We start from the raw sequence: 24,798 nt of genomic DNA, 5'->3' as shown, positions 1-24,798 counted from the left end.
GGCGGGCTCGGGGCGCTCCCGCCGCTCCGGCTCCGGCTCCACCGCCCCGCGCGTGCGCGCGGCCCCGCGCCCGCCCCGCCACCTGCCTTAAAGGGGCCGCGGCTCCGCCGGGGCGCCGGGATCGGGGGTGGCCAGCAGCAGCTCCGAGGGCTTTTCCGGGCTAGCGACCGGTCAGGAGCTCGGACACCTGCTTTCAGCGCTGGACGTTAGACAAAAACATCCCTGAAACTCGCCTTAGCTCTACACCTGGAACAGGCTTGCCTCCTGGCCACCATTTGCCGTAGCCAGCTGCTCTCCCTCCCCACTCTTTGCACAACATACGGTAACTTCCGAAGCGAAGCCTAAAAACAATATAAGTAAAACCAGTATGAATACATTGCAATTATTTCCATGTTCCCCCACCATCCATGCGTTACTAACTAGAAGAAAGAGAATACAACTATAACCCCAACATACTACATCAGATTTCAACCTGGATGTGTTTTCCTGCTCCTCCCTATAGAAGAGAGGTTTTCCTCAAGTTTTGGTGAAATATGGGAGAAAGATACATGCATTAAATACTCCCATAGAACTGGGATTATGGGTTATATTTGGACCAAGTAAGTTCTCAGCTAAAAATAGTAATTGTATAAATTTATTATTCATTATTCTCATAGTTATGCATGTTATAAGAATTTAATATGTGCATAATCAGGATTACAGGGGAAAAAATAATTTTTCTTGATTACTGACAAAATAAAACCTTACTGAAACCCTGGACTTGTGTTTGTTTTGTCTGGGGTTACCTGTCAGCCAGTGGACTTTGGAATTAAGCTGAGCATCATGTACTTATGTAACTGCTAATATCTGTAACATTTGATAAAATCTGTTTACACTTGCATTTCTGTTTCCATTCCTTTCTATTAAAAGTGAACTTAGTCGTGTGATTCCAGATGAATAGCCATTTGATGCCTTGTAAACACATATATGAAGGTTACAGCAACTGGATGTAATTTTCTGTACAGAAAATTATATGGATGTCAATTTCTGTGTGAAGCAAACAAAAATATCAGACTAAAATGGGAGAAGTCTGACATTTTCCCCGGCAGAATGTTAAGTAATACTGCACCTCTCTTTAGCTACAAGTGGGTTTTGGCTGTTTCAATAATGTTCCATTGAACAGTCAATTCACAAGCTGCTAAAATGATTGAGAGTTTGCTCTTTTGAAAAAAATAGACAAGAAATAACTCATTAGTTATTTCATAGAAAGGCCTGGGTTGGAAGGGACCTTACAGATCATCTATTTCCAACACCCCTGCTGTGGACAGGGACACCTTTCACTAAACCAGGTTGCTCAGACCTCCATTCAACCTGGTCTTAAACACTTGCAGGGACGGGGCATTCACAACTTCTGTGGGCGCTCTGTTCCAGTGTCTCACTTGCCTTACAGCAAAAAATAGTAAAACCCCCTATTTCTTCTGGTTTATGCGTTCATCTACACGTTACTGTATTTCTAAATGCAGTTAACTGGTAGTTTTCACCTTCTGCTTCAATGAGAGTTCTGTAACTTGCTCACAGGTCTTGATCTAACAAAGCCTTTACATTGCCTCACTCTTCAGTAGTGCAGAGTTCAAACACCACGAGAGCTCATAATTAAACAAAATACACATCACCGTCATAGTTATTAACAAACCATTAATTTTAATTCCAAGTAGCTCATACTCTTCAATTAGCCACCTGCATTTAAATTACTAAGAATTACATCACGTAAATTAGCTGGGTCATTTTCCTTGTGCTAAAGCTTTTGTTCCTATCCTCCTAAACCAAGAGAGCAGACTTTGTCATCTGCTTATATGTATTTGAGCATGGTGTCGAAACACTGGAGTTGAAAAAACAAAAGGAAAAAAAGGGGAATACCCGCACACTTGTGCGCTTGTCGCTTTAGGTAGGCGCCCTCTTGTGATACAGACCAGGAGGAGCAGCTGCTCCGCGTTTATAGAGCAACAGCAACAAGACACATCCAACAAACCAGGCGCAGGTGACTGCGGGGACCGAGGAGGGGGCGGGGAGTTTAATTTGTAGAGCTCTCTTCTGCTCAAAGGGCTAAGAAACTGTGTTAATTATAGTATGAGCAACAACTTCAGACAGGTGTGTAAGATTACTCTGTCAAAACGTCCAAAAGATCCTAATCAGGTTAGCTAAACTTACAGAAGCGGGACGGTCGCTACGTACTCTTCCCATGCCAATTAGCCGTCTGAGCTTAAAACTGTAAAACAGAAGAATCAGATAAGATTTCATAAACGGATTCAGTTGACCAGGTACAGGCTGGTTATAATTAAACATTGGAACAAACACACCGCGTACTTAACGCGCCTCTTCAATTTTTGTACACTCGCTACTAGTTATTTCAAAAAGGTAAATGGGAACCTGCCAGTCCCCGTGGCCGCCTGGGGGCAAAGGACAGCGACGGCGGCCGGGTCCCCCTGCTCCTGGGAAGCTTCCACCTGCTGAGGCTTTACGAGCAGTTCCTAGTAAAGTTGCAAAGCCTGGCCCAGATCTCCTGCTGGTGTAACTGGTTTTTCCCAAGTTGTGGAGGGGAAAAAAAATTATATATATATATGTATGTATGTACGTATATATGTATGTTAGGTCTCTCTGAGTAACTTGTCTTTGTCCCTGTGATGCAGTTTTGGCCTACGCCCCCAGCCCTAGCAGTCTGCTGCTATTCCCTGAGGACCGTCCCACAACCACCTGTGCCCACAAACACGTCCCGAGGAGCGAAGAACGCCCTCGCCCTCGCGGGAACACCGGAGAGGTACCCGGTTGTTCTCAACAGCCTCTGAGGGGCAGCGAAAAACAGCCCACGAATAGGCTCTTTCCAGCCCAGCAGTCTGGGTTCTGGCGGGCTGCCCCTCACAGGGGGATGCGGCCGGTGACAGACTCCGAGCTCGGATCCGCTCCATCGCGGCCCCGCACCTGTACCGTGGGCGGCCCAGCCCCACCCAGCGGCCGGGAAGGGCCGGGCGGGGGCGGCCCCGCGGAGCGCTGCCCGCTGCGCGGAGCCGGCGGCGGGGCGGGGCCCCGGAGCTCCGCGGAGCTGCGTGCGCCGCACCGCACCGCCTCTGCCCGCCCCTTCCCGGCGGGAAGTGCCCGGCTCGCAGTGGCCCGCTCGGCGCGGAGGGGGAGCGGCGGCGGCCGCCATGAACGCGGAGAACCAGGGCTGCAGCGAGCGGCTGGTGACGGCGGCCTATGTGCGCCAGGGGGCGCAGGGCCGCCGCGCGCACGAGCTGCGCCTGCGGGCGCTGCTGGAGCAGGTAATGGGGCCGCCGCCCCCGCCGCCGCTGCGCACCGGGAGCCGAGTGGGGTACAACTGCCCTGAGCAGCCCGGTCTCCGTGCACCACCGTCTGCTGTGGGGCAGAGCTGCCCTTCTGCCCTCCGCTCACCGGGATCCGAGCAGGCAGAGCGGCCCGGAGCCGCCCGCCGGCCCTCCGAGCAACCGGGTTCGGCGGGGAAGCCCCCCCGCCCGGGCAGGGCCGCGGCGGCCCCGCGCAGCCCCGTGAGCGCGCAGGCCGCCCGGGCTCACGGACTCGCTGCCCTCTGGCACGGCGCCACCGCGGTGTCTGGCCGGCGGCTCGGGAGAAACCTTACGGAGCCGCAGAACAAAAGGCCGCGTTTGGGAGGAAAAAAAAAAAAATACTGCCCTGGGTTGTGCATTTGCCGAGAAAGGCACAGAGAACGGTTAAATGAATGTTTTAAAACAGTAAGATATTAACACATTGTTACACGAGGTAAAAAGTGGTACCTGTAAGGTGCCAAAGCAATGTATTTCATTGCTTCCAGCGTATAAAAATCATTGTCAATGAATTAGCAAATATTTCGGTTCTTGAGCATCCTCGGTCATGTCATCGACTGTTTCCAACTTAACTTTGATACTACACTTCAGAAACTAATCAGATTTACTGAACTAGCTGTTTTGTTACTGGGGCATTTGAAAAATCCTCTGGACCTATAACAATCTTCATGGTTTTATGGGTCCCTGTCCTTTGAGAATCTTGTCTGCAATTGGCAAAGATGGGTGCAGTTGTTAATGCAGTAAAGAGCACAAGAAAGAGCATGTTTCTGGTTGCGGGTTTTGACATATTTTGGAAATGGTTTCCTTCCCTATTAGATAATAACTAGAAAGGAAAATGCGTAGATAGGAAGATGTGTTACATTAAAACTGTATTTCCCTTCTGCTCCTGTTTTTGGTTCTCTAATATCTGAATATATTCCCTTTTGTGCAGTTTTCTCTGTTGAATTCTTGTAGTTGTACATCATGTCTAGAGAATACATCAAATAATCTATAGTCTTGTAGGGAGTAATTAATATGTATGCCCTGCAGTGGTTTTGTGTGTACCATAAAGAACACTTGAAGGTGAAAAATATCCTGATTGTTTTAATGTTGGGGTATGCTAATGTACTTGTACTTAATACATGGAAAAATCATTATTTAACTTTTCTCTGAATACAGGTTCATAACATTAGATAGTATAAAAGAGCATAATGAAAATACAAACTGCTGTTTAGCATGAAAAAGGAGAGTAACAATAATCAAACAAGTTGCATTAAGTTTTGTTCATTTTTCATTTCCAAGTTTTGTATTTACTTTTATATTATTAAGGGGAAATGTCCTGAAGATGGATGGGATGAAAGTACCATTGAATTGTTTCTTCATGAACTTGCTATAATGGATAGCAATAACTTCCTGGGCAACTGTGGCGTTGGTGAAAGGGAAGGAAGAGTGGTGTCAGGGCTTGTTGCCCGAAGGCATTACAGGTACAAATTATTGACAATTTGAATTATTCAGGTTTATTATTAATACTTTCCAATGGCATATTTTATTGTGGTTTTGTTTATCTAAGACCTTGGTAGCGTTTGAGGCAAATAATATAATGCAATAATTTAATTGATACAGCTTTCTACATTAAATTTTCATTTAATAACTCATTAGAAAGTCTTAAAAGAAGCAAAAATGCTTTGTCAGGATTATGTCCTGTATGCTGAATTTGTATAAGCTGAAGTTGAGTTGTCCTCTGCAAGGGAAGTAGAGATCTTGCTGTTTTAAAATAATCTATAATGCCATACATGTCTTTTATAACAAGGTGCAGCTTTTCATCTGTATATTATTAAAAACTACTGTACATTGTAGTTGCACAATATTGAACATTGATAGTGAACAGCTCTTTGTATGTTGTCGTATTTGTTAATAGCTTTATAATGTGATTAGTTGATAGGTAGAGGAAACCCCAGTCCATCTATAATCGATTTTATATGAAGTAAGGAGATCTCTAAAGACAAAAAGAGCTTTTATTAGCTTGTAGCCCTTCTGACACTTAATGGGCATGTTGGATGCTATAATTTTAGAGGCGCTACGTTAATTTCTTTACGAATATACTTTTTTTGCATGTGTTTTGAGTTCTGTGCTGAGTACCTTGCTGTGATGTTTTATCCAACGGGAGTGAAACAAAGTGAAAATTCCAGGGTGTTTCTCCTTGAAAGATAAACACAAAAACAGAGGCTAGAAATTTAGTAAGCTTTACCTTATGGAGGTTGAGTTACTTAGGCTTGATGGCTTTCATAAGCCCTACAGTATCACGAGAAGTTCATGGAGAAGTCCAGTAATGCATCAGTTTGGCTTTTTGAGTTTTGTGTACAGCTCTCTAGATTAGGATATGCATGGTAGGGGAGGGGAGGATATCTGAGGAAGTTCTGCTTTTGGACAGCACTGGAGAAAGCATGCCTGGCTTCTGGCCAGAGGGAGCCTGAACTGGTGTTCAGCTTCTGTTGTTCCAGGGCAGCTCTGTCACCTGGCATCTTGCGTCACCTGTGTAAGCAATAGCAAGGTGTCCTCCCCTCCATTTATTTCTGCAATAAGTTTTACAGGTGACTTTGGGAGTGATGGAGGTAGCAGGAGATGGTTTTCAAGCTGTCTCTCCTTTTAGCTTAATAAAGGTTCAGTCTTAGGGAGGATTAGTCCTTAGGAAGGAGTACCTACGTGCACAAAATAAAAAGTACTGATATGAGACAGTTATTAAGAACATAGCAAGAATGAGGGAGGAAAATATTTTAGGTGGAGTGAGGATTATGTGTAAATTTCAATTAATTACCAAGTGTTTGTTGATTTCAACTTAGTACTTGAAACAGGAAAATAAATTTAAGCTGTAAAACCATGCTTCTGAATGTCATACACTCATTGGACTACATTTTACTCTTTGCCAAGACGAAAACAGAATTAAAGCTATAAGTAGGTGTATACTGTTACTAGCTTACTTGATCAGCTGCTACTTTTCAGCCATGGGTGAAGTTAGTTCTGTAAGCTTGTATTTTATAAATTACTTCAGGATCCTCCACTCCTGAACTAAATAATGTTTGATATAACCATAATTTATAAACAGAATGCAGAGAGACATGGTATTCCATGATAGATAACATAGAATAGCAAAATGATAGATGAAGTGAAGATGTATAAGATGGGCAAAGCGATACATATATATGTGTATATATAGATATGTATCGCTATGTATTTGTCACAGTATGTGTTATTTCCTTGCCACATGAAGATGAAGCATTTGTCAAGAAAGTATCTATAATACCACTATGTCTATGCTACACTACACTGTAGACAACTCATTTTTGTTTTCCTTGGTTGTGTGTCTGAACATGTCAGCATTTATAATGCTGTTTCAACAAACATCAAGAAGTGCTGAGGTGCACTTAAAAGTAAACTTGCCAGATGCTAAAGATGTTGCTACTATGGGTCTTCTCAAAGTTTTTGCTTGCATGCAGGAACATTGTTAATCTACTGTTAAAAAAAAACCCCAAAATTTCATACAAATATGTGTTGTTTGTTAAAATGGAATTCATTGTGGCAGATATTGATGTTGCATTGGGTACAAAGTTTTCCACAATTGTTTATCAAATTAAATTCTCTTCAGTCAACAAGAATTGCAATGTGAAAAAACTTGATGTGTGTTTTCAACTTCTTTTGTTTAGGTTGATTCATGGAATTGGAAGATCGGGTGATATTTCTGCAGTACAGCCTAAGGCTGCAGGTTCAAGCCTTTTGAACAAACTTACTAATTCAGTAGTTCTGGATGTTATAAAACTGGCTGGTAGGTGTAAATTTGAAAAATATCTGTTGTTTGTGAAGTTACATCATGGGTTCCTCATGTTGATTTCTGACTTGCTTTTTCTGTGCAGGTGTCCGGACAGTGACTGGTTGCTTTGTGGTTCCTATGGCAACAGGCATGAGTCTAACTCTGTGTTTTTTAACATTGAGGCACAAGAGACCAAAGGCAAAATACATTATCTGGCCTCGTATAGACCAGAAATCTTGCTTTAAATCAATGATAACTGCAGGTAAGAAGGTAACTGATTGATTACACAGTGTGTGTTCTTCTAACAGATACGAAACTTCCAACTATCAGAGTGATCAATTCATATCCTTACAGTAAGATACAAAAAAGGCTTAACTCCTGGTAGCTCTGCTCTATTTCTGCACTCCTGATTTCCAACATATAATTAAGACATGTATGCTGCCTTCCTAATGCCTTGCAAAATGCAGGTGTGTGCTGTGGTACAGAGGTGTATAAAATAGTCAAATGAGAACACAATACTAAGGAAGTTACAGTTTGCCCTCAGAGTAAGATGCTTAATATGCTGTCCTTAGATTTATGTAAAACCAAAGCTCATGGTTCAAATCTCTCTCTCTCTCTTGAATTTATGCAAAAACTTGTGTCCTAGGAATTGTGATCAGAAGGTGATGACAGTCTGTCTGATTTGCACAGTCTTTTCTGTTAGCATCTATTAAAACAACAGTATCATGAAGTGTTTTTCAAACGTATACTGGAACTCAACCCCCAAAATTAGTCAGAGATTTGTTGAGTTACATTCAGGTCTTGCTTTTTTTGGTCAGGTTTTGAGCCTGTGGTGATAGAAAATGTATTAGAAGGTGATGAGCTACGGACAGACCTCGAAGCAGTGGAGACCAAAATCAAGGCTCTTGGTGCTGAAAATATTCTTTGTGTGCATTCTACAACATCTTGCTTTGCTCCAAGGGTACCTGATAGGTAAGCAGTCTTTGTAAAATGTGTGTTATTTCTGTAAAAACAAATAAACATCCTCCCCCAACAACAACAACAAAACCCAACCAACCAAAACTTCCATGTTTTGACCATCCATCTTGCTAAAATTATTTCTGCCAACAGTTAGCAAAGGTACTTTAATCCCCTTCCAGAAAAATATATTAAAAAGGTGAGAATTACAGAGAAGGTTTTTCTCACGTCATATAGGTGAGGTTAATGATGGTCTCTTGTTGTGAAATTAATGTCATTTTGCTAGTGGTTTTCTTAAAATTTCATGGAAGTAGTAAAAGTAGACTCTCAGAGAGACATAATCCAGGAAATGTAGCTCCATAGCTAATGCCATGTTTTAATGTTCCTGTTGCCTTCTCTACTCTTCTCCTCCAGCCTGTGATCAATTTTGCTAGGCTGTTAACGGTTACAAAAAAGAAAAGAAAAAAGCTACAGCTAAATTTAAAGTCAGCTTGAGTTACTCTTTCCTGTATTATACTGATGTTTATAAGGGCAATTAAGATACACCAATGAAAGGAAACTCTTGGAAGCATCTGGGGCAGGTGTGTTGTATGACTGTAAGATACAATTTGCCCTGCTGTGCCTTGGTTTCACTATTTGCTGCCTGATTGCATGATGATGCTACTTAAAACTTCCAGTGGCTAAATTACCATTAAAACAAATTTTAAATACATTGCGTTCTTTCCTAATATTATGTGTCCATACACATAACTTCTGAAGTTGCTACAAAGATTTCATTCAAGCTCTAGCTGAAGCTGAGATGAACACTGCAGTTTTAGAGAGGAAATAGAATATTTGACACATTATTTCAACCTGTGCATTGGTTATGAAATATTTCTCAATCTGAAGGTGACTTGCTGGAGTACAGGTGCCTGAAGTACTTGGTATATTGAGTCATTTGTCCAAAATGACCATTTGCAAAACCTGCTTTCTCTCTTTGCTTAAGAAAATAAAGCAAAAAATTCCTTAGGTTTTACAACTGAACAGGTGTATTTTTGTGGGCTTGTATGTAGTTTGCTGAAATAGGAAATACTAATAGGATGACTTTTTAAACATGGTTTTATATGTAGTGTCTCAGTAATTTCTCTTTAACTGTTTTTAATTTATCATGAAATTGAAGACACTTGTTTAGAGTTCCTCTGCAGTGTGTGCTTCTTTGTTAATTATTTCGTTATTTGGAAAAATTAGTTGTCTATTCACAAGAACAGGAAAGAAATGTTATTGGCTCTGAAATGTGGCAAGTAAAGATATATTTCACTTTCTTTTCGTAGCTTAAAAAAAGCCCCGGTATTCATCATAGGTTAACCTTGCTGCTAGAGGGAAAGATGAGAGTTAAAACTATCTAATTCTGTCAGAATACTATGAACATTGCTTGAAGTTGACTTGCAGATTTATTGTCTAACTTAAATCACAGCTATCAAAATTGAATGGTCTGTTTTACAGCTTGGGTAAATGAACCTTCTCCTTATCTGCTTCCTCTTTTTGACATGCTGCGATTGTTTTGTCCTCTACCACTAAGAGATGAATTATTAGGTAGTGGCACTATGTTATGATATACCACAGATATAGGAAGATTTGAATGTACTTTCTGTTTAAAGGAAACTGTCAACTGTTGAAGGCCATAACCTTCATCTTCCTGTAGGAAGGAAAACCTTGACAGCATTTCTGGAGGGTGCAGTTTTAAATGTCTGTTTTTAAATATCTGCATTTGTAAGGCTTTATTTAGTTGTGGTGGTCATGTTTTATAATTTTAAGTAGTTTTATGGCTAATGTACCTATGGCTCTCCTTTGAAGTATTGTTTAACTCTGTGGGAGTAATTCTCTAGTGTATAAACTCTCTTTCTCAGAGAGGCATCAGTTCTCAGACAGTATTTTACCTGCTGTTGCTCTGAGGTGTTTCTAAAACTACTGTATTTAAGAGAACCAAAGGGGAGAAGTGTCCTTTTCAATTGGTTTATGTGCTTAGCAGAATTCCGTATCTTTTTACTTTTCAGTAGTAGAAAAAAAGAACAAAGCTTTCTTTTCATTAACTTTAACAAACAGGAGAGAAAGAAAGGAAGAATAAACTGGGAAATATTTCTCTATTTGTGACTATTCGGAACTTCAGTAGCGAACTTAAATTAATGCTTTATTTTAATTATATGATTAGTAGCATTTTCAGTGCTGCATTCTAGGCCTTGGAAGCAGGTGCAGGTACAGACAGGTGCTGTTTATTGATTGCTTCTCTTGCATACTATCACATTCTCTTCAAACTTTAGCATTCTCACTCTGTATTGCAAAATGGATCTAATTGTTCAATAGAATATTTTTAGGAAAAAAGACTTTTCTGTTTTCAGTACTTGTAGAAGATAGGTTATTGCTCCTTTGATTTTCAAGAAGTGAGAAAGATGAACATACATAGCTGTATACCCTCTGTGTTTCTAGTTTGGTGAAATTCTCTGCCTGTGCTTGAAAAGAAGCATGTAAGAGGGAAACTATGTTCCTTTGAGTCTCTCTAGAAGGTGAGGAATGAGTCTAAGAAGCAGCAGATCAGAAGGCAAAAGCTTTGCCCTACATATTGTTATGTTTCCTCAAGTATTCTGTTAATGAGGGGAAGCCGTATGAGGAGCAGCTGAGGTCACTTGGTCTGTTCAGCCTGGAGGAGACTGAGGGGAGACCTCACTGCAGTTACAACTTCCTCATGAGGGGAAGAGAAGGGGCAGGCACTGATCTCTCCTCTGTGGTCCCAGTGCCAGGACCCAAGGGAATGGCCTGAAGTTGTGTCAGGGGAGGATTAGGTTGGATATCAGGAAGAGGTTCTTCACCCAGGGGGTTGGTGGGCACTGGAACAGGCTCCCCAGGGAAGTGGTCATTGCACCAAGCCTGGCAGAGTTCAAGAAGCATTTGGACAGTGCTCTCAGGCACATGGTGTGACTCTTGGGGATTGTGCTGTGCAGGGCCAGGAGTTAGATTTGATGATCTTTGTGGGTCCCTTCTGACTCAGAATATTTTGTGATTCTATGTTGATAAATGTGAAAAATTATTGAACATGCAGCACCTGACAAATATCTTGACTGTAGAAGATCAGTATGTACATTATATTACTGGTGTTTCCTAATCATAAAGTACTTTTGATTTTTTAAAGATAATATGGTGATGATGATTTCCTAAGGAAATTTAATGACACTTGCAGCAGAATTTTGCATTGCAGAGCAACACCAGACAATATAATAGAAATAGAATGCAAAGGAATGCCACCTCTTGGAAAACATTTTCATACTCCGTCACATTTTATATGTATGTCAGTAAATTACAGTGAGAAGCTGTACAGAAGGAGATAGAGTAAAAATGCATTGGAAGTAGAGTTTCCCGATTTTTTTTTTTTAAAGGTAATATTACCTTTATCATCACTTTAAATTATTTTATATTGCCTAATTTTTTTCAAATAGATTCTATTTCAAAATACATCCAAAAGTTTGGGGAAAATCATGAGTAATTTTTTTAAAAATACAGCATGATTGGAGTGCTTCAGAAAAGGCTACTGCGTATATGTATGTTTAAAATGCCGAATGATCTTACTTTAAATGATCAGTGTGCTTGCATAAATCTTAATTTGACTGATTAATCAATACAGGTTGAGCTCACTGTGATTTCAGGGGGTTCTAAAGGCAAGTGAAGAGTAAACAGCTGAAAAAATTTTCAATTTGTTGATGTCCACATTCAGACATTTGAGGGCCCTCCAGTCCTTTAAAGAATTTCTTTTCTCCTAATCAGTTTGTCAGAAACATGCAAGTGAGATTCCAGCCAAAGGATCGAATGCTAGTTCTTTGAAATAAACAGAAACATGTAAAAACTTCCTGTTATAGGATGCTTTTGATTCCCAAGACACTCTTGAAACTACTATAGACTATTTTTTACGTTGAATATTAGAGAAAAAGAAAGAAGTAACTAGCTAAAGCTATGTTAGTTAACATTAAAGTAACAAAAAACAAAGCTTATATCTAAAGCAGAATGGTTTGGGATATATTTACTGGTGTCCAGACAAAACTTAAAGTGAAGCAAGAAAAGTCTCAGGCTAGATCAACAATTTACAATGTATGTAAAAGCCAATAGAATTTTCATCTTAAGTTTTATAGCTTAAGATGACAAATACTGCCTTGAGGTACTAATCAAAAAAGTTACTTTTGTCATTCTGACTTCCTTGTAGACCTCTCAGTCTTTTAATGGTCTGACTTCTAAGATGAGCTACAGTAATCAATGCTTCTCTAAATTACAATTTTATGCTCTCAGGCTGGAGGAACTGGCTGTGATTTGTGCTAATTATGACATTCCACATATTGTCAACAATGCATATGGACTTCAGTCTTCAAAATGTATGCATCTTATCCAGCAGGTAGGAGCTGTGTATTTCCAATAATATTTTTTAGCAAGTATAAGTAAATCTGTGATTGTAGACAACCTAGCAAATTTTATGAGATACTTTGTAGCTTTGAGAGTAATCCCATGCATGTCTGATATTTGAACAATTTTCTGAGAAAGCAAAACAGACAAAAATAGAATTTAAACATAATAGTTGTTTCTATTATGTGCTTTTTATGTAACCCTAAATTTATTTAGGTTTTGTGTATGTTCATGTGTCTTTCATAATGGAAAAATGTCCTTAATAAGCTTTCTTAAAATATTTCCTTATGTTGTTGACTAAAAGTGGCATAATGGATCATACCTGAATAGAAATTAAGCCTTCAACGGGATGAGTTACAGATTTTCAATTGCAGGATTCTACAGCAGCACTTGATAGATGTTGTCACTGTTAAAATATTGTTGGCACAGAGAATGGCTGAGGAAACTGGTTTAAGTTCAATGTTATGTTCAAAAAAGTTTCATTTCTGTTTAGTTTGAAGAGGATGTTGCTTGATAATCAGTCAAATCAATCGTGAAACAGAGTTCTTGCATTTTTCCTCATTGTATTGTATGTGCATTGTTCTTCAATATTCTCTTTTCTGTTACCTATTCAAAAGAATAGGGGGTTAAATTTTAATAGAATCCAGAGGATCCTGAACTATTAGTAATTTTAAATATGCTAGTCATCTTTTTTTCTGATTGCTAAGACATTGCTATCAGGACACAGATGAGTTTAATGTACAATTGTGACAGAAATATCATGTTGGCATTTCTAAATCTTGAAAGACTGAGGGAGTTTATGAAACAGAAAATGGTATGTGATTTATTTGTAATGTACTTAGGACGTGTTTATTGTATTTAATTTGCACAAGTTTAGTGAGAAACTAACATGAATGAGGCTGTGGAAATGCTGGGTTTTGCTGCATGAAATGTTCTAATGATAAACATTTCAGACTATAATGCTACAAATAGAATTTTTACTGCGGTTTGTTTCTGTATTTTTTCTAGACTTGGTAGGTTGTTTGTTCCTTGCTTATGCAAATGTATACATTTGAGCTCTGATTTGTTTTGCGTTTTTTTACAAAGTTTATTTTGTGTGCTAGAAAATTTTCTGTTTATGTGAAAGTAGTTATTAATGAGTACTTAGGAATATGTACATGCTGAGCACAGTGTGAATAGAACTTGCAAGAGTACCACAGGAAAAAGCTTTTGAGACCATTTCATGTTGTGCTTTTCCTCTGGTGGTCGCCTGTCAATTAAATCAAATGGTAGCTGCTGGCATTCATGTTCCCATCAAAAAGCTGACAAACTTGGAGTGCTTCTTCCTATCTCCTGTGCATTAAGCTATCAAAACATAGAACTAATAAATGAGGTTTAGTTGGCTCTGCTTTTTTCAGCCTATTTGCCATAGGTATTAACTCTGTTTCTACTTCTTGCATTTAGTATGTAGTCTTGAAAATATGTGTATTTGCATGTATTTTAATATGTATGCAGTTTAACCTACTTTTCAGGTTCTCTTATGCTGCATACTTTTAAATTGTACAGTTCACAGTTGCATGCTACTCAAATTGAAGATGTACTGCAGAATCTACATTTTTTCCTTTGAAAATATGTGTGGTTAGGTATAAGGATGTGGGGGATGTCTGCTATAAGAAGTTACTTGAATCTTGATTTTGAAAGCAGCCTTAGAAGGAGTGCTGTAACAAGCCTGTTTGTTTATTGCAAATTTATGTATGTATTGAAAAAAGCTTTGCTAATGAAGCATTAACTTGTAGCCTTTTATTGTGAGACTTGTAGAAAGTGTTTGGGGTTTAACAGTTTTAACTGTGTAATTCCTGTTAAATTTTGAGGGGTTTCTTTTTGGTTGTTGTTGAAAAGAAGCTACACTTAGACTTGCAGGAACTAAAACTGATATTTTAAATCACAGCAACATGGGAATTTGTAAGGTACTATGTTAAGCAGACAACGGTAGTAATAGTAAGCAGTGCTAAAAAAACATAATACCCTGATTTTTATGTTTGATCAGAAATGCAGTATCTGAGAGTTTCAGGAATTATATTTATTTTAGCCACACTTTTATATAGTTATGATGCTATCGCGTTTCCTTTTTTTTCTAATGTATGCTGTGGCTTTTATTTTTTGTCCTTTTTGATAAAGGGTGCTCGAGTTGGCAGAATAGATGCTTTTGTTCAGAGCTTGGACAAAAACTTTATGGTTCCAGTAGGTGGTGCTATCATTGCTGGCTTCAGGGAGTCCTTCATTCAGGAGATCAGCAAAATGTATCCAGGTAACTAGTTCATGGACTGATGTCAGCCATACAAAATAACTGTAGAAAACTTGATTATCAGCTCTCTTTCACATAAAATTTATTTTTGCCACTTTAATCTGTATATTGGGGTTTTTTTTCAGGAAGAGCATCTGCATCTCCTTCTTTAGATGTCCTCATTACACTTCTGTCTCTGGGAACCAGTGGCTACAAAAAGTTACTGAAAGAGAGAAAGGTAAGCTTTTTGGCAAGCAGTATTTTCTTGAAGTCAGCTGTAACAAAGTCTTGTTGCAAAACTGCTTTGTATAGTAAATCCAGTTTCTGTCTAGAAAGCTATTGAACTTAGTCTGAATCTGGAAAGTCTGATATAATTACTTCTTGTCTAAATGGTGCTCACGAGTAAGCATGATTTCCATGTTGTTGTTTGTTCAAACCAGGAAGCTAAACTGAGGTCCTGTACTATCTTGTACAGTATTCATATTTGTTGTTCCAAAGTGTGACTAATATAGTAGAATTTTGTCCACAAAAACTTAAATGGAGAAATACTGTACTGTGTTATCATGGTCACACTGCTTCAAGGACAGGAGATTGGACACTCAGAGTAACCCAGGGTCTGTGCTCTTCCTCTTTTGTCCCTGTTGTGCCTTTGTGCTATAATAGTGCTTAATTAAATGTTTCTGTACCACATTCTCTGGAGATTCACAGCTTCTGGTTGGGTTATAAATACTGTGCATTGCCACAAAAAGAGGAAAGTATTGTCATTTTAGGTATTCATCTAGACACACAGCTAAGTTTCTTCTCTGCTTTTCACAGACTATGGGTTTTAAGTTGGGTATAATTGCACTGCACAAAAATCCAGTGGATGTCAGGTTGGAATTTGTATATCTTGAGTTATCCTTAATTCTGGAATAAATACATACCGGATTTTTCTCTCTTTATGTAGTAATACAGAAGATTCTTTTTATAGAGGCTTTATATAAGGAAATGCTATGAATTAAGTACTATTACATTAATAATTTTTAACTATGCATTATCTGTTTCATTATTTTATTTGAAAACTGTGTTCCGATTGTTTCCTGCTGACAGCTTGCTGCTGTCTCTGATTATGTGGCAGAGCAGTAGTTCTGGATGCTTTGACTAATTTCTAGCTGCTTATAGAGGCATCCATAAATTCTGTACTGGAACTGAGATGCCATAGGAATAGCTAGACTATAGAAAACCAAACCAACTTAGTGGCCTTACAGTGACTAAGAAGTGATCTGTGCAACTAAAGTGAGAACAGCTTGTGAAACACTGAAAGCAGTTACCACTTTTGCCTCTACTGCAAAATTTTATTGCGGACTGTTGTATGTATTGCCATGTATGTTTTGTGTCTTCATTAAAAGCAAATTGTATTTTTTCCCCTTTACTCTTATGTCCAAAGGAATCTAAAGTGAATTTATTTTTTTCTACAAAGCTGATTTTGATGCTAGATTTTTACCAGTAGCAGATGTATAAAGGACAGTAGAAATATTGTCCAAGTCATAAATAATAGTTTTTTCATAAATGTCTTAATGAATAGCTGTATACTTTGAGTCATCTCATTTTCTTGGAAGTAGAATTCTGAAGTGAATAAAGTATTATATTTTTACAACTTCAGGTCTTTTTATTTCAAATGTGAGTATTCTCGATAAACAGAGCCTTTATACGGCATAAATATGTTTCTTTTATTGGATTTGCTATAGAAATAGAAACATTTTTGCTTGAATGTGTTTGTTCCTGAATTGTAAAAATGCAATAGGGATAGTTTATTGCCTGTACTCTGAGGAAGCAGAGGCAGAGCTGTTAAGCTTCCAGCAGGAACTATTTATAGCTTGACATTGAGTACTCCTTTCTATACCGGTGCAGCTGCACCTACTCACACAAAAAAAATCAGCTATAAAAAGCTTCAGGTATTTTTTTTTCTTTCTCTTTTTACCTGATCCTCATTCGTGTGGGTGTTACTTCAGGTTATTTGAGCTTAGGCCAGACAGACCAGAATATTACTGAGAAGAGATTTGTCTCGCACAAGCAAGGAAGAAATAATCTGCCCAGTTTTTCTTTTACACAGATTAGCTGTTTAATACAGGAAGGGAAGAAATTGTAAGAGGGAGAGGAGCGTATACATGGCGTGGGATTTTTCTGACAAGCTGGAAGTTGTGGAGTGTGCAATTGTCCAAGAGTATGAGATTATATGTTGTGATATGAAGGAGTACTGAATTTTCAGAATTCCTTTTTATACTTTTATGTGATGGTTAGAACAGTGGTTTTCTGATCTCAGTAGGCAATTCTAGGTCCTTTTGCAATGCAGATAACAGCTGGTCCATAGTCAAATTTGTTAATATCTTTGCTTTTAAGGAGCTCATAACATTATGTAAAGGTCATGTTTTTATAGCAACTTTTGATGCCTCAGTACAGGTTATGTTATGTCCCGTATTTTACATTTCTAGGTCATAAAAGTTGCTATTTTCATATATGTATGTGTGTGTCTAAACCAGGCCATGTGAAGTAAATATAGTTGTTGCACTGTGTAATGGCATGAACAACAGGCTTAGTTGTCATGTCAAATTTTATGGAGAGCAAGAACCCTACATTCAGGGTTTACATTCAGAACTCTACAGACCAGGTTTAATACCTGCTATTTTCCAATATGGTCCTTTTAATCGACTTAACTAATTATTTTACCTGTATTATTGAAGAGGTGATGGTTTTGTTTTGTTTTCAGCAGTTACGGATTTCCTCATTAGACTTTCTTTAATCTAACAATCAAGATAATTATCATTTTCTTAAACGCATTTCTCTGTTACTGTGGGATGTAATAGAGCTTTTCATATTGGTATCCATCTGTCTGCATACTTTCTGAGATTAAAACTGGAGTTATTTTTATGTCCTTATGGACTATGTATCTAAAATATTTAAAATCATACAGAGTGGGAGGAAATTGTTTGGGTTTTACAATTCAGTAAAATACGGGGTTTATGTTTCATGAGTTATCATTGATGTAGTTGTTCTGATTGGAATAAATTATTTGTACAGTTCAGTGTGAGTTTGTATTGCTGCTCTACTTATGATGGAAGAAGAGGAAAACCATTTCATGAGGGATATTAAAAATGTAAAAAAGATCAGCTATTCTCAAAGTGAGATAGACATTTGTTGCTCCTCTTTTTTTTTCTAGTCGGTTTGCTACACTGTAGCATATCAAACATGAGAATATTGTAGGATTTTCCTCATGTGAAGTATATGTATTCAAACCATATTCAAACTTTAGAGTAGCTGGAGGCAAATGAGTTTAAATGAACTGTTTTATATGGTGTTGTGTAGTTAAACAAGTGCCAAACATGGTGGAAATTTCAGAGAGGCCTCCATTCTTATAGCCTGTGTTGGAGAAGTATGGGTCACAGGGACCCTGAACTCAAGGTCTTGCAAATGCTGAAGAGAAAATGTGTTGATTGCTGTTTTTAAGAAAGACCTTTAAAAATTGTGAGTTACCAAAACTTGTGACTGTTACCAAATCAGATTGGCAAGACTTACTGGGCACTTTCTGTTAGATTACACTTATGTTAGATACAGATGATATAAAGATTTAAAGGTTCTGTAATTAATTTCGTATTTTTAAAACTTTCTGGTATAAATCCAGAACAAAATTCCTGCAATGCAACAGAATCTGAGGGGGGTATGTGGTATATGCAGGTGTGACACACAAACACAAATAGCTTGTCATGTGTTTGGCTGCATTTCAGTAAAGTAAGGCTTCTTCTAGGCTCTTATCTGCTGGTAGGTGTCCATGCTCAGCACTGCAGCTTCTCTGACGGGTGGCGTGGTGCACCAAGTGGCCTGGTCAGATCACAGCTTGGATGCAGCTGGGCATTCTGAGGCACAAAGCAGAGCAGAGGCTGTGATGGTTGCATTATAAAACAGCTGCTGCTGCAAAGTAAGATGGGACCAGATCAGTCTCAGGCAAGCACAGGAGAGCTGGCAGTCTGTGTCTAGTGTGAAGAGGCTGTAAAATGACTCTTGTGCAGTGTCCTCTACCCTGCCATAAGCAGCTCTGTGGCTGTTCCCTGAGGACAGCTTGTCTCTTCAAATGAGAGTAACATGGGGAGGAAGGCAGAGTGTTACAGGTGGTTAGAGCCAGCTAGGATAGTTTCAACCCTGCACAAAAACTTTTCTGGCCTTCATCAGCTGCCTCTTTGTCAGCTGGTAGGGGACTGATAGCTTATTACCCCTATCTTCTTTTTCTCTGGAGTTACTGGCTTTTTCCTTACTTGTTTCTCTCTAGTTATTTTCATTTGCAATAATAGTGCCTATCACAATGGAGCAACAAATGAAGAATCACCCATACTAGGGTAGGTTCTATTAAAAATAGTTTTATAATGTAAATATAGTATGATTCAAATATTTTTGATGATTGTTACAATACTTCTTGAAAATATTTGTGTATATGTATGTGAAAGTACACTGTTTTGACCAAACCATTGAGTTATTTGGCATATTTGATGCATACAGTGTTGTTGACTTGTTCTTTGCTTTTTAAGGTGTTTTGTTGGCTTAGGTGCTGGAAGAACCAGAAGTGAAAGACATTTCCACATAGTTTAGCATTCATTTCTCTAGCATAATGAGTTTTTGTGATATGTTTCTAAGGTAAAAGAGTGAATTAAATAATGAAACTTAACTGACATTTAGTGCCTGGGTTGCTCAGTGTAACTTTAGCATAATAGTTGGGTTCATTGGAGAAAACTTGAGTGCCTGCTACAGAAAATCTATTATGTAAGAGCTCAATTATATATAATTGCTTAGGGTGCTTATAAATTTTCCATATAAGAGAAATATTTTATAATGGAGGTTGGTTATAGATTTGACCTCACAAAAATATTGCTTTAATCCATTTTTTGGAAAGGCAGTTAATCTATTTTGCAACAAACTTCTGAAACTATAAAATATCTAGAGGGCTTCCAATGGAAAGATGCAAAATAGTGTTGTTCATAAAAAGAGGAAACTTTGAATTTATGTTCATGTAGCTTCAGTCAAACTGATGAAAATACATACTTGGATTTTTTTTTTGCCATCTTTCCATTTTCTTTTGTTTTAACAAATTCCTATGTATGTAAAGGCTCATCTAGTAACCTAATTTCATTGAAAAGATTTAATTAAATTTTATACTTTTATGCAGTGGTAACTTTTTATACCAGCTTTCAGTAATACTTCCAGTATTCCTTTCAGCAATACTAAAGAGATTTATCAGAGAATTCCCTAGATACAACACACAAATATTTTTTGAAAATTGGTCTTGTTCCAGTATATTTTTTCTCAGTACTAATTTCACCAGTAATATATCCATAGTAGGCACAATTTATGTCTATTTCTATAATACTTTGCTTCAGTTTTAGGAGTCAGTAGCCAGCAGAGGGAGCACAAATTAATTTATGATTTGTATTCCAAAAAAAAAGCTAATAAAATGGCTAGCATATTAGTGATGCGTATTATGGAAAGTAATAAATGAATAATATGCTTATATACAGTGAGGGACCAGAGGAAAGGCAAAAGTGTCTGAACATCTGAAACATAAATATTTTTCAACTTCTCTGAGTGAACTGTAAATAAACTCTGGACTGAAACCATAAAATCACTTGATTTATGGGAAACAAGAATGATTTTTTACAGGTTTCCAGTTCTGATAATTAAACATATATACCTCCCCAATTTTTTTGTTTTTTCAAGTATTACAGAAGCTTTATGTTTTTGTGGATAGTTGTATCAATAGCCTAATTTATTTAGACAGTAGGAGGGTACTTTTTTCTCTCCTGAATTCGTTCTGTGGTATTAGGAAGTACAGGTGGGGAGCTGTGTTCATTTAGTCGCTCATGAAGGGAGACGAGGTTTCCTGCAGTGGTTCAAGAAAAGCAGCTGTAACATTCTTCTAACTTAGGTACCACAAAGCTCATTTGATTTCATAAGACCTTGGGGAGGATCTGTTCAAAAGCATAATTTTGATCACAAGCTGTAATTTGTATCTGTCAGAGTCCACAGGTCAAAGCAGGATACTGGTCTACAAACAGAAGAGGTAATTCTATTTAAAGAATGAAAAATCACTTGTCAGGTCCAGAAATTGATGAGGATGCTTAAACAGGCAGGCACACTGAAGCAGATAAGCAGGACAATTTTTATGGCCTGAAAGAGGAGAAATCTGGTGTTTAATATCTTCTAAAAAGGCTACCCGGTGTCTGTATGGTTTTGCTAGTTTTTATGAGAGACTAAGCATTAAAAAGGATGGAAAAAAAGCTAAAGCATATAATAAGAAGAATGGTGTTTATTCTCACTGTGTCCATAAGTGTTTTGAGCTGATATCTGAAGAGGAATATATTAAACTGAGAAAGAGCATGAGCAATTATCATAGATTACTACTGGGGAAGAGGGAGGATATAAAATACAGATGAAGTAAGAGAAACAGCCTTTTATGTGCAGTGTGACTTGTATCTGGGCCAAAGTATTTATGAGTCTCAGTCTTATGACACTTTCACAGTAAAGGTGCAATCCAATTAAGTGATAGCAGAAATTCAGATATTTCCATTCTTACAGTCAGCTTGAACAGGAGGGGGGTCCAAGAAAAGGACAGACTGCTCAACAGAGCTGAGTATTCAGGAGAGTGTGTATTGTGTGAAACAAAATACAGTCAAATGTATATTCATAGCCTCTTTAAGAGACTGGATTTTTATTGTCATACAAAAAAAGAAGTCTCTGCACTAGTGGGAAATGTGATTGTGTGATACATGGCAACAGAATATACTGCTTTTAGTCTGGAATGTATTAATGGAGAGAAGACAGAGTGAGGAGCCATTTGCCATAACGTGGCCATCTGTGATGGTAACAGTTCGTTCTCAGTGGCTTAGAGGGGCTGGGACACAGGAAGGCTCTTGAAAAGTGGGGTGGGGTAAGACCTGCTGTGCGTGGGAATCTCTTCAAGATTTTTTACCTCCCTAGGTTTCAGGGCCACAGAGAGAATAAATTACATCCCAAGCATATATATTAGACCAGATAGAGACTTGTGTATCAGCTTTAGAGATAAGAACAGTGTTCAGGAAATGGAGCTGTTTCCTTTATAGAATTATTTCAGAGAATTGTCTGATCCACTTACTTGGTACACATGAAAAGAGAATCATCTGAGCACCTGTAGGATGTAATGGAGACTTAACAGTTTTGTGAAATAGGTACTATTTTCTCTGTTTGATAGCTAATAATAAAAAATACTGCTTTTTTTTTTTTTCAGGAGATGTTTTTGTATCTTTCATGTGAGCTGAAGAAGCTGGCAGATAACCACAATGAGAGACTGTTAGAGACACCACATAATCCCATTTCCTTAGGTAATTATTGGGGTTTTAACTTAAAAAAAAAACCTAATATACTGTGGATTCATAATGCACTTTCACATACCATTCCTATATATTTAAACATCACTACACTCTACTAAATTGAACCCAATAAGGTAACCTACTATAAAAGTAGAGTACTAACTTGGACCCATTATTTTGCTCCTGTCCAACATATTCATTTGACACAAATTAATTGAAGACAGGCAGAAGATGTTAGCATGTAGTAATACTTTATAAAAGGTAGATTTAAAAATAAATTAGGGTATGATTATTTTACTCATCATCTTAGTGTTGTAAAAGAGAATATGGAATTCCTACTCAAGGTATTTGTTCTAACCAGAGTTTCTGCTGAACACCAAAATAAAAATGCCCACCTGTGTAGAATCTGCATATAGTCTAACCAAAGAATAATCTATGACAGCTTGTGGAAAAATCAAAAATTATTCTATGTAGTGTTTCTTTTTTTTCTTTGTATGTGAACACAAATATTTGGCTAGATTATTGCTATTGGAAAGCACTTGTCATTTGTGGTGGTTCTTTGGAGAAAAAGCAGCTTTGTAGCAGTTTTAACCTGACCTTATGTTACTTTAGCCATGTCACTGAAGAATCTAGATGAAACTAATGATGCTGCTGTTACCCAGCTTGGATCTATGCTTTTCACAAGACAAGTTTCTGGAGCAAGGTAAGGATACTATGAATTAAAAAAACTAGGGAGTTGTGGGGGGTGTATTAGCATATATTGTATGAAATCCTGTAAGTGTTTTATACCAATTGTATCATGATTACAAAAGGCAGTCTGACAATAACAAGTTAGAGAGCAATCACCCTTCTTCATCACTGTTATAGACTAGTAATGTCTCCCTGCCTGAGTTAGCAGTGAGGCTTCCTATGTCAACTTTGGTAACCTAAATAGGTAATCTATTCCCCTTTAATTTAGTGTCGTTATTCCCTAGTATCCCTTGGTTTCATTTAGTTTCCAGATGTTGTCTGATCGTGTAGTTTATGTGTAAGATCTTTGTTTTGTTTATTGCAGCACAAATATGGTTATGCTGGATGTCAAGGGAATAAGCTTCCGATATCCTACATAACTTTTTGTAAAATGGAAAAAAAAATTGCTTTCTTGAACTAATTGTGTTAAAAATAAAAAAATTTTAAAACTATAACCTAAGCCAGTCTGAGCTGAATTTATTCTTAGAGACACTGTTACAATGAAATGCAAGCCAAATAATTTTTAATGATTTTGGTTTAAACCTTTTTAGAAGAAGAGAATGATTTAAAATTTGTTTTGGCAGCATCCTTAATCTGAATATTACTGCTGCCATGCTCACTTCTGCCATAGACTTAATGTTATTTTTTTGTAGCAGAGCTGAATGTTTCCACGTCAGAAGGTATGCTTCATTAGCTTGGATTATTCCACTTCCTGCACAGATGAATGACAGTAAATCTATATGTACTGTGGCTAGATGCTCTTTTTAATTTGCCTGTCCTAACCTTGGCTGGTCCTGTAATTTTAACCATCTTTGGCTGAAATTATTCAAGAGTTTCAATTTTTGAAGTTAAAACTCTGAAATTCTTTGCCTGATGTGAAGGTTTCAGGTTTTCCCTTTTGTTGCATAAGTAATTCTTCTGTAGTACACACTGTTTGACTTGGCATTTCAACAGTTTTAAAAGTTATGCTGGTGTTGAGCATCAGTGGTAGGAATAGCAACTCCCTACTTCAGTAGGAATTTGTGTAATCGTGTTCAATCTAGGGTACCACATAAAATGTCAAGGCATCTTTAATTGAATCACTATTTTGTTTGTTTGTTTCAGGGTTGTTCCCTGTGGATCTGTGCAAACTGTGAATAACTACACTTTTAAAGGCTTTATGTCACATGCAAATGACTATCCTTGTGCTTACCTCAATGCTGCCTCAGCAATTGGAATTAAAAAGCAAGATGTAGATGTATTCCTAAAAAGACTTGACAAGTGTTTGAAGACCTTTAGAAAAGAAGGAAAGCAAGAAAAGTGTATAAATGAAATAAGTGATTCTAATGCAGCCACAGAACAACTTGAAGACTAGAAGATACAGATTTTGTAACACAGCAAAATGAAGTAGCAAGATGGTGTCTGAAGTGTGTCGGGTTTGTATTGGGTTAGGACTGTGCATCTGCAGTGCAGAAATTTACTCTTGATCTTATATTCTTGTTATTGAAAACAATAATAAAAATTTGGGTGGAATTCAGCTTTAAGAAAGTAGTTGATACTCTCTCCAAGAACAAAGAACCAGACACAAGTTTTGTGCAATGTATAAAATGCACTTAATATCTGCCAAAGTAAAGCTTTATGTTAATATAAGACTCAGAGTTTGCCTTTCGATCTGTGTGTGGCTATTTGGACCAGTGTTTACCAAATCACAGGATGTTTATTCATATGTTTTTGTTTAATAAGATTGTCTGTGACAGTGACTGAATTCCTTCCTAGGCATAGACCATCCAAGCACCACATTTCTCTGCTCTCAAAATACTTTGTTTTTCATCAGTGAAAGTGTCACTTTTAATTTCTTTTCAAATTCTATGCAAATGTTGGGATAGCACTTACTAGATACAGTGTTCAAACTGCATGGGGAAATGACAGAGTTGGAATAGTAATGTTTTTCAGGTGTTCTCACCTGTC

The 24,798-nt window shown here is 37.9% G+C and overlaps 1 protein-coding gene across 3 annotated transcripts; it reads left to right on the top strand.

The window, feature by feature from the left end:
• Positions 1-3,117: 3,117 nt before the first annotated feature.
• Positions 3,118-24,482, top strand: SEPSECS (Sep (O-phosphoserine) tRNA:Sec (selenocysteine) tRNA synthase). 3 transcript variants are annotated; one of them, XM_048304414.1, is made up of 11 exons: positions 3,118-3,293; positions 4,641-4,795; positions 7,013-7,131; positions 7,220-7,378; positions 7,935-8,088; positions 12,382-12,484; positions 14,650-14,779; positions 14,902-14,993; positions 22,041-22,134; positions 22,735-22,825; positions 23,177-23,948. In XM_048304414.1, the coding sequence occupies exons 1-11, from the start codon at positions 3,180-3,182 to the stop codon at positions 23,229-23,231; spliced, it is 1,266 nt and encodes a 421-aa protein (XP_048160371.1). In that variant the 5' UTR covers positions 3,118-3,179; the 3' UTR covers positions 23,232-23,948. The 3 variants fall into 3 exon arrangements, with proteins under 3 accessions (XP_048160371.1, XP_048160369.1, XP_048160370.1); XM_048304412.1 differs by lacking the exon at positions 23,177-23,948 and adding an exon at positions 23,956-24,482 and having other exon boundaries at positions 3,120-3,293; XM_048304413.1 differs by lacking the exons at positions 3,118-3,293; positions 23,177-23,948 and adding exons at positions 3,582-3,740; positions 23,956-24,482.
• Positions 24,483-24,798: the final 316 nt, after the last annotated feature.

The sequence above is a fragment of the Corvus hawaiiensis genome, chromosome 5 (assembly GCF_020740725.1).
Source record: "Corvus hawaiiensis isolate bCorHaw1 chromosome 5, bCorHaw1.pri.cur, whole genome shotgun sequence".
Taxonomy (NCBI): Eukaryota; Metazoa; Chordata; class Aves; order Passeriformes; family Corvidae; genus Corvus; species Corvus hawaiiensis.
The sequence above is the reverse complement of the archived record's forward strand: the minus strand, read 5'-3'. Positions and strand labels throughout refer to the sequence as shown.

Excerpts from the sequence above, each read along its gene's own strand:
- SEPSECS (XM_048304412.1), top strand. The coding sequence starts at position 3,180 with ATGAACGCGGAGAACCAGGGCTGCAGCGAGCGGCTGGTGACGGCGGCC. Across the intron at positions 4,796-7,012 it reads GTTGCCCGAAGGCATTACAG|GTTGATTCATGGAATTGGAA; the intron begins GTACAAATTATT and ends TCTTTTGTTTAG. Across the intron at positions 22,826-23,955 it reads AGACAAGTTTCTGGAGCAAG|GGTTGTTCCCTGTGGATCTG; the intron begins GTAAGGATACTA and ends TGTTTGTTTCAG.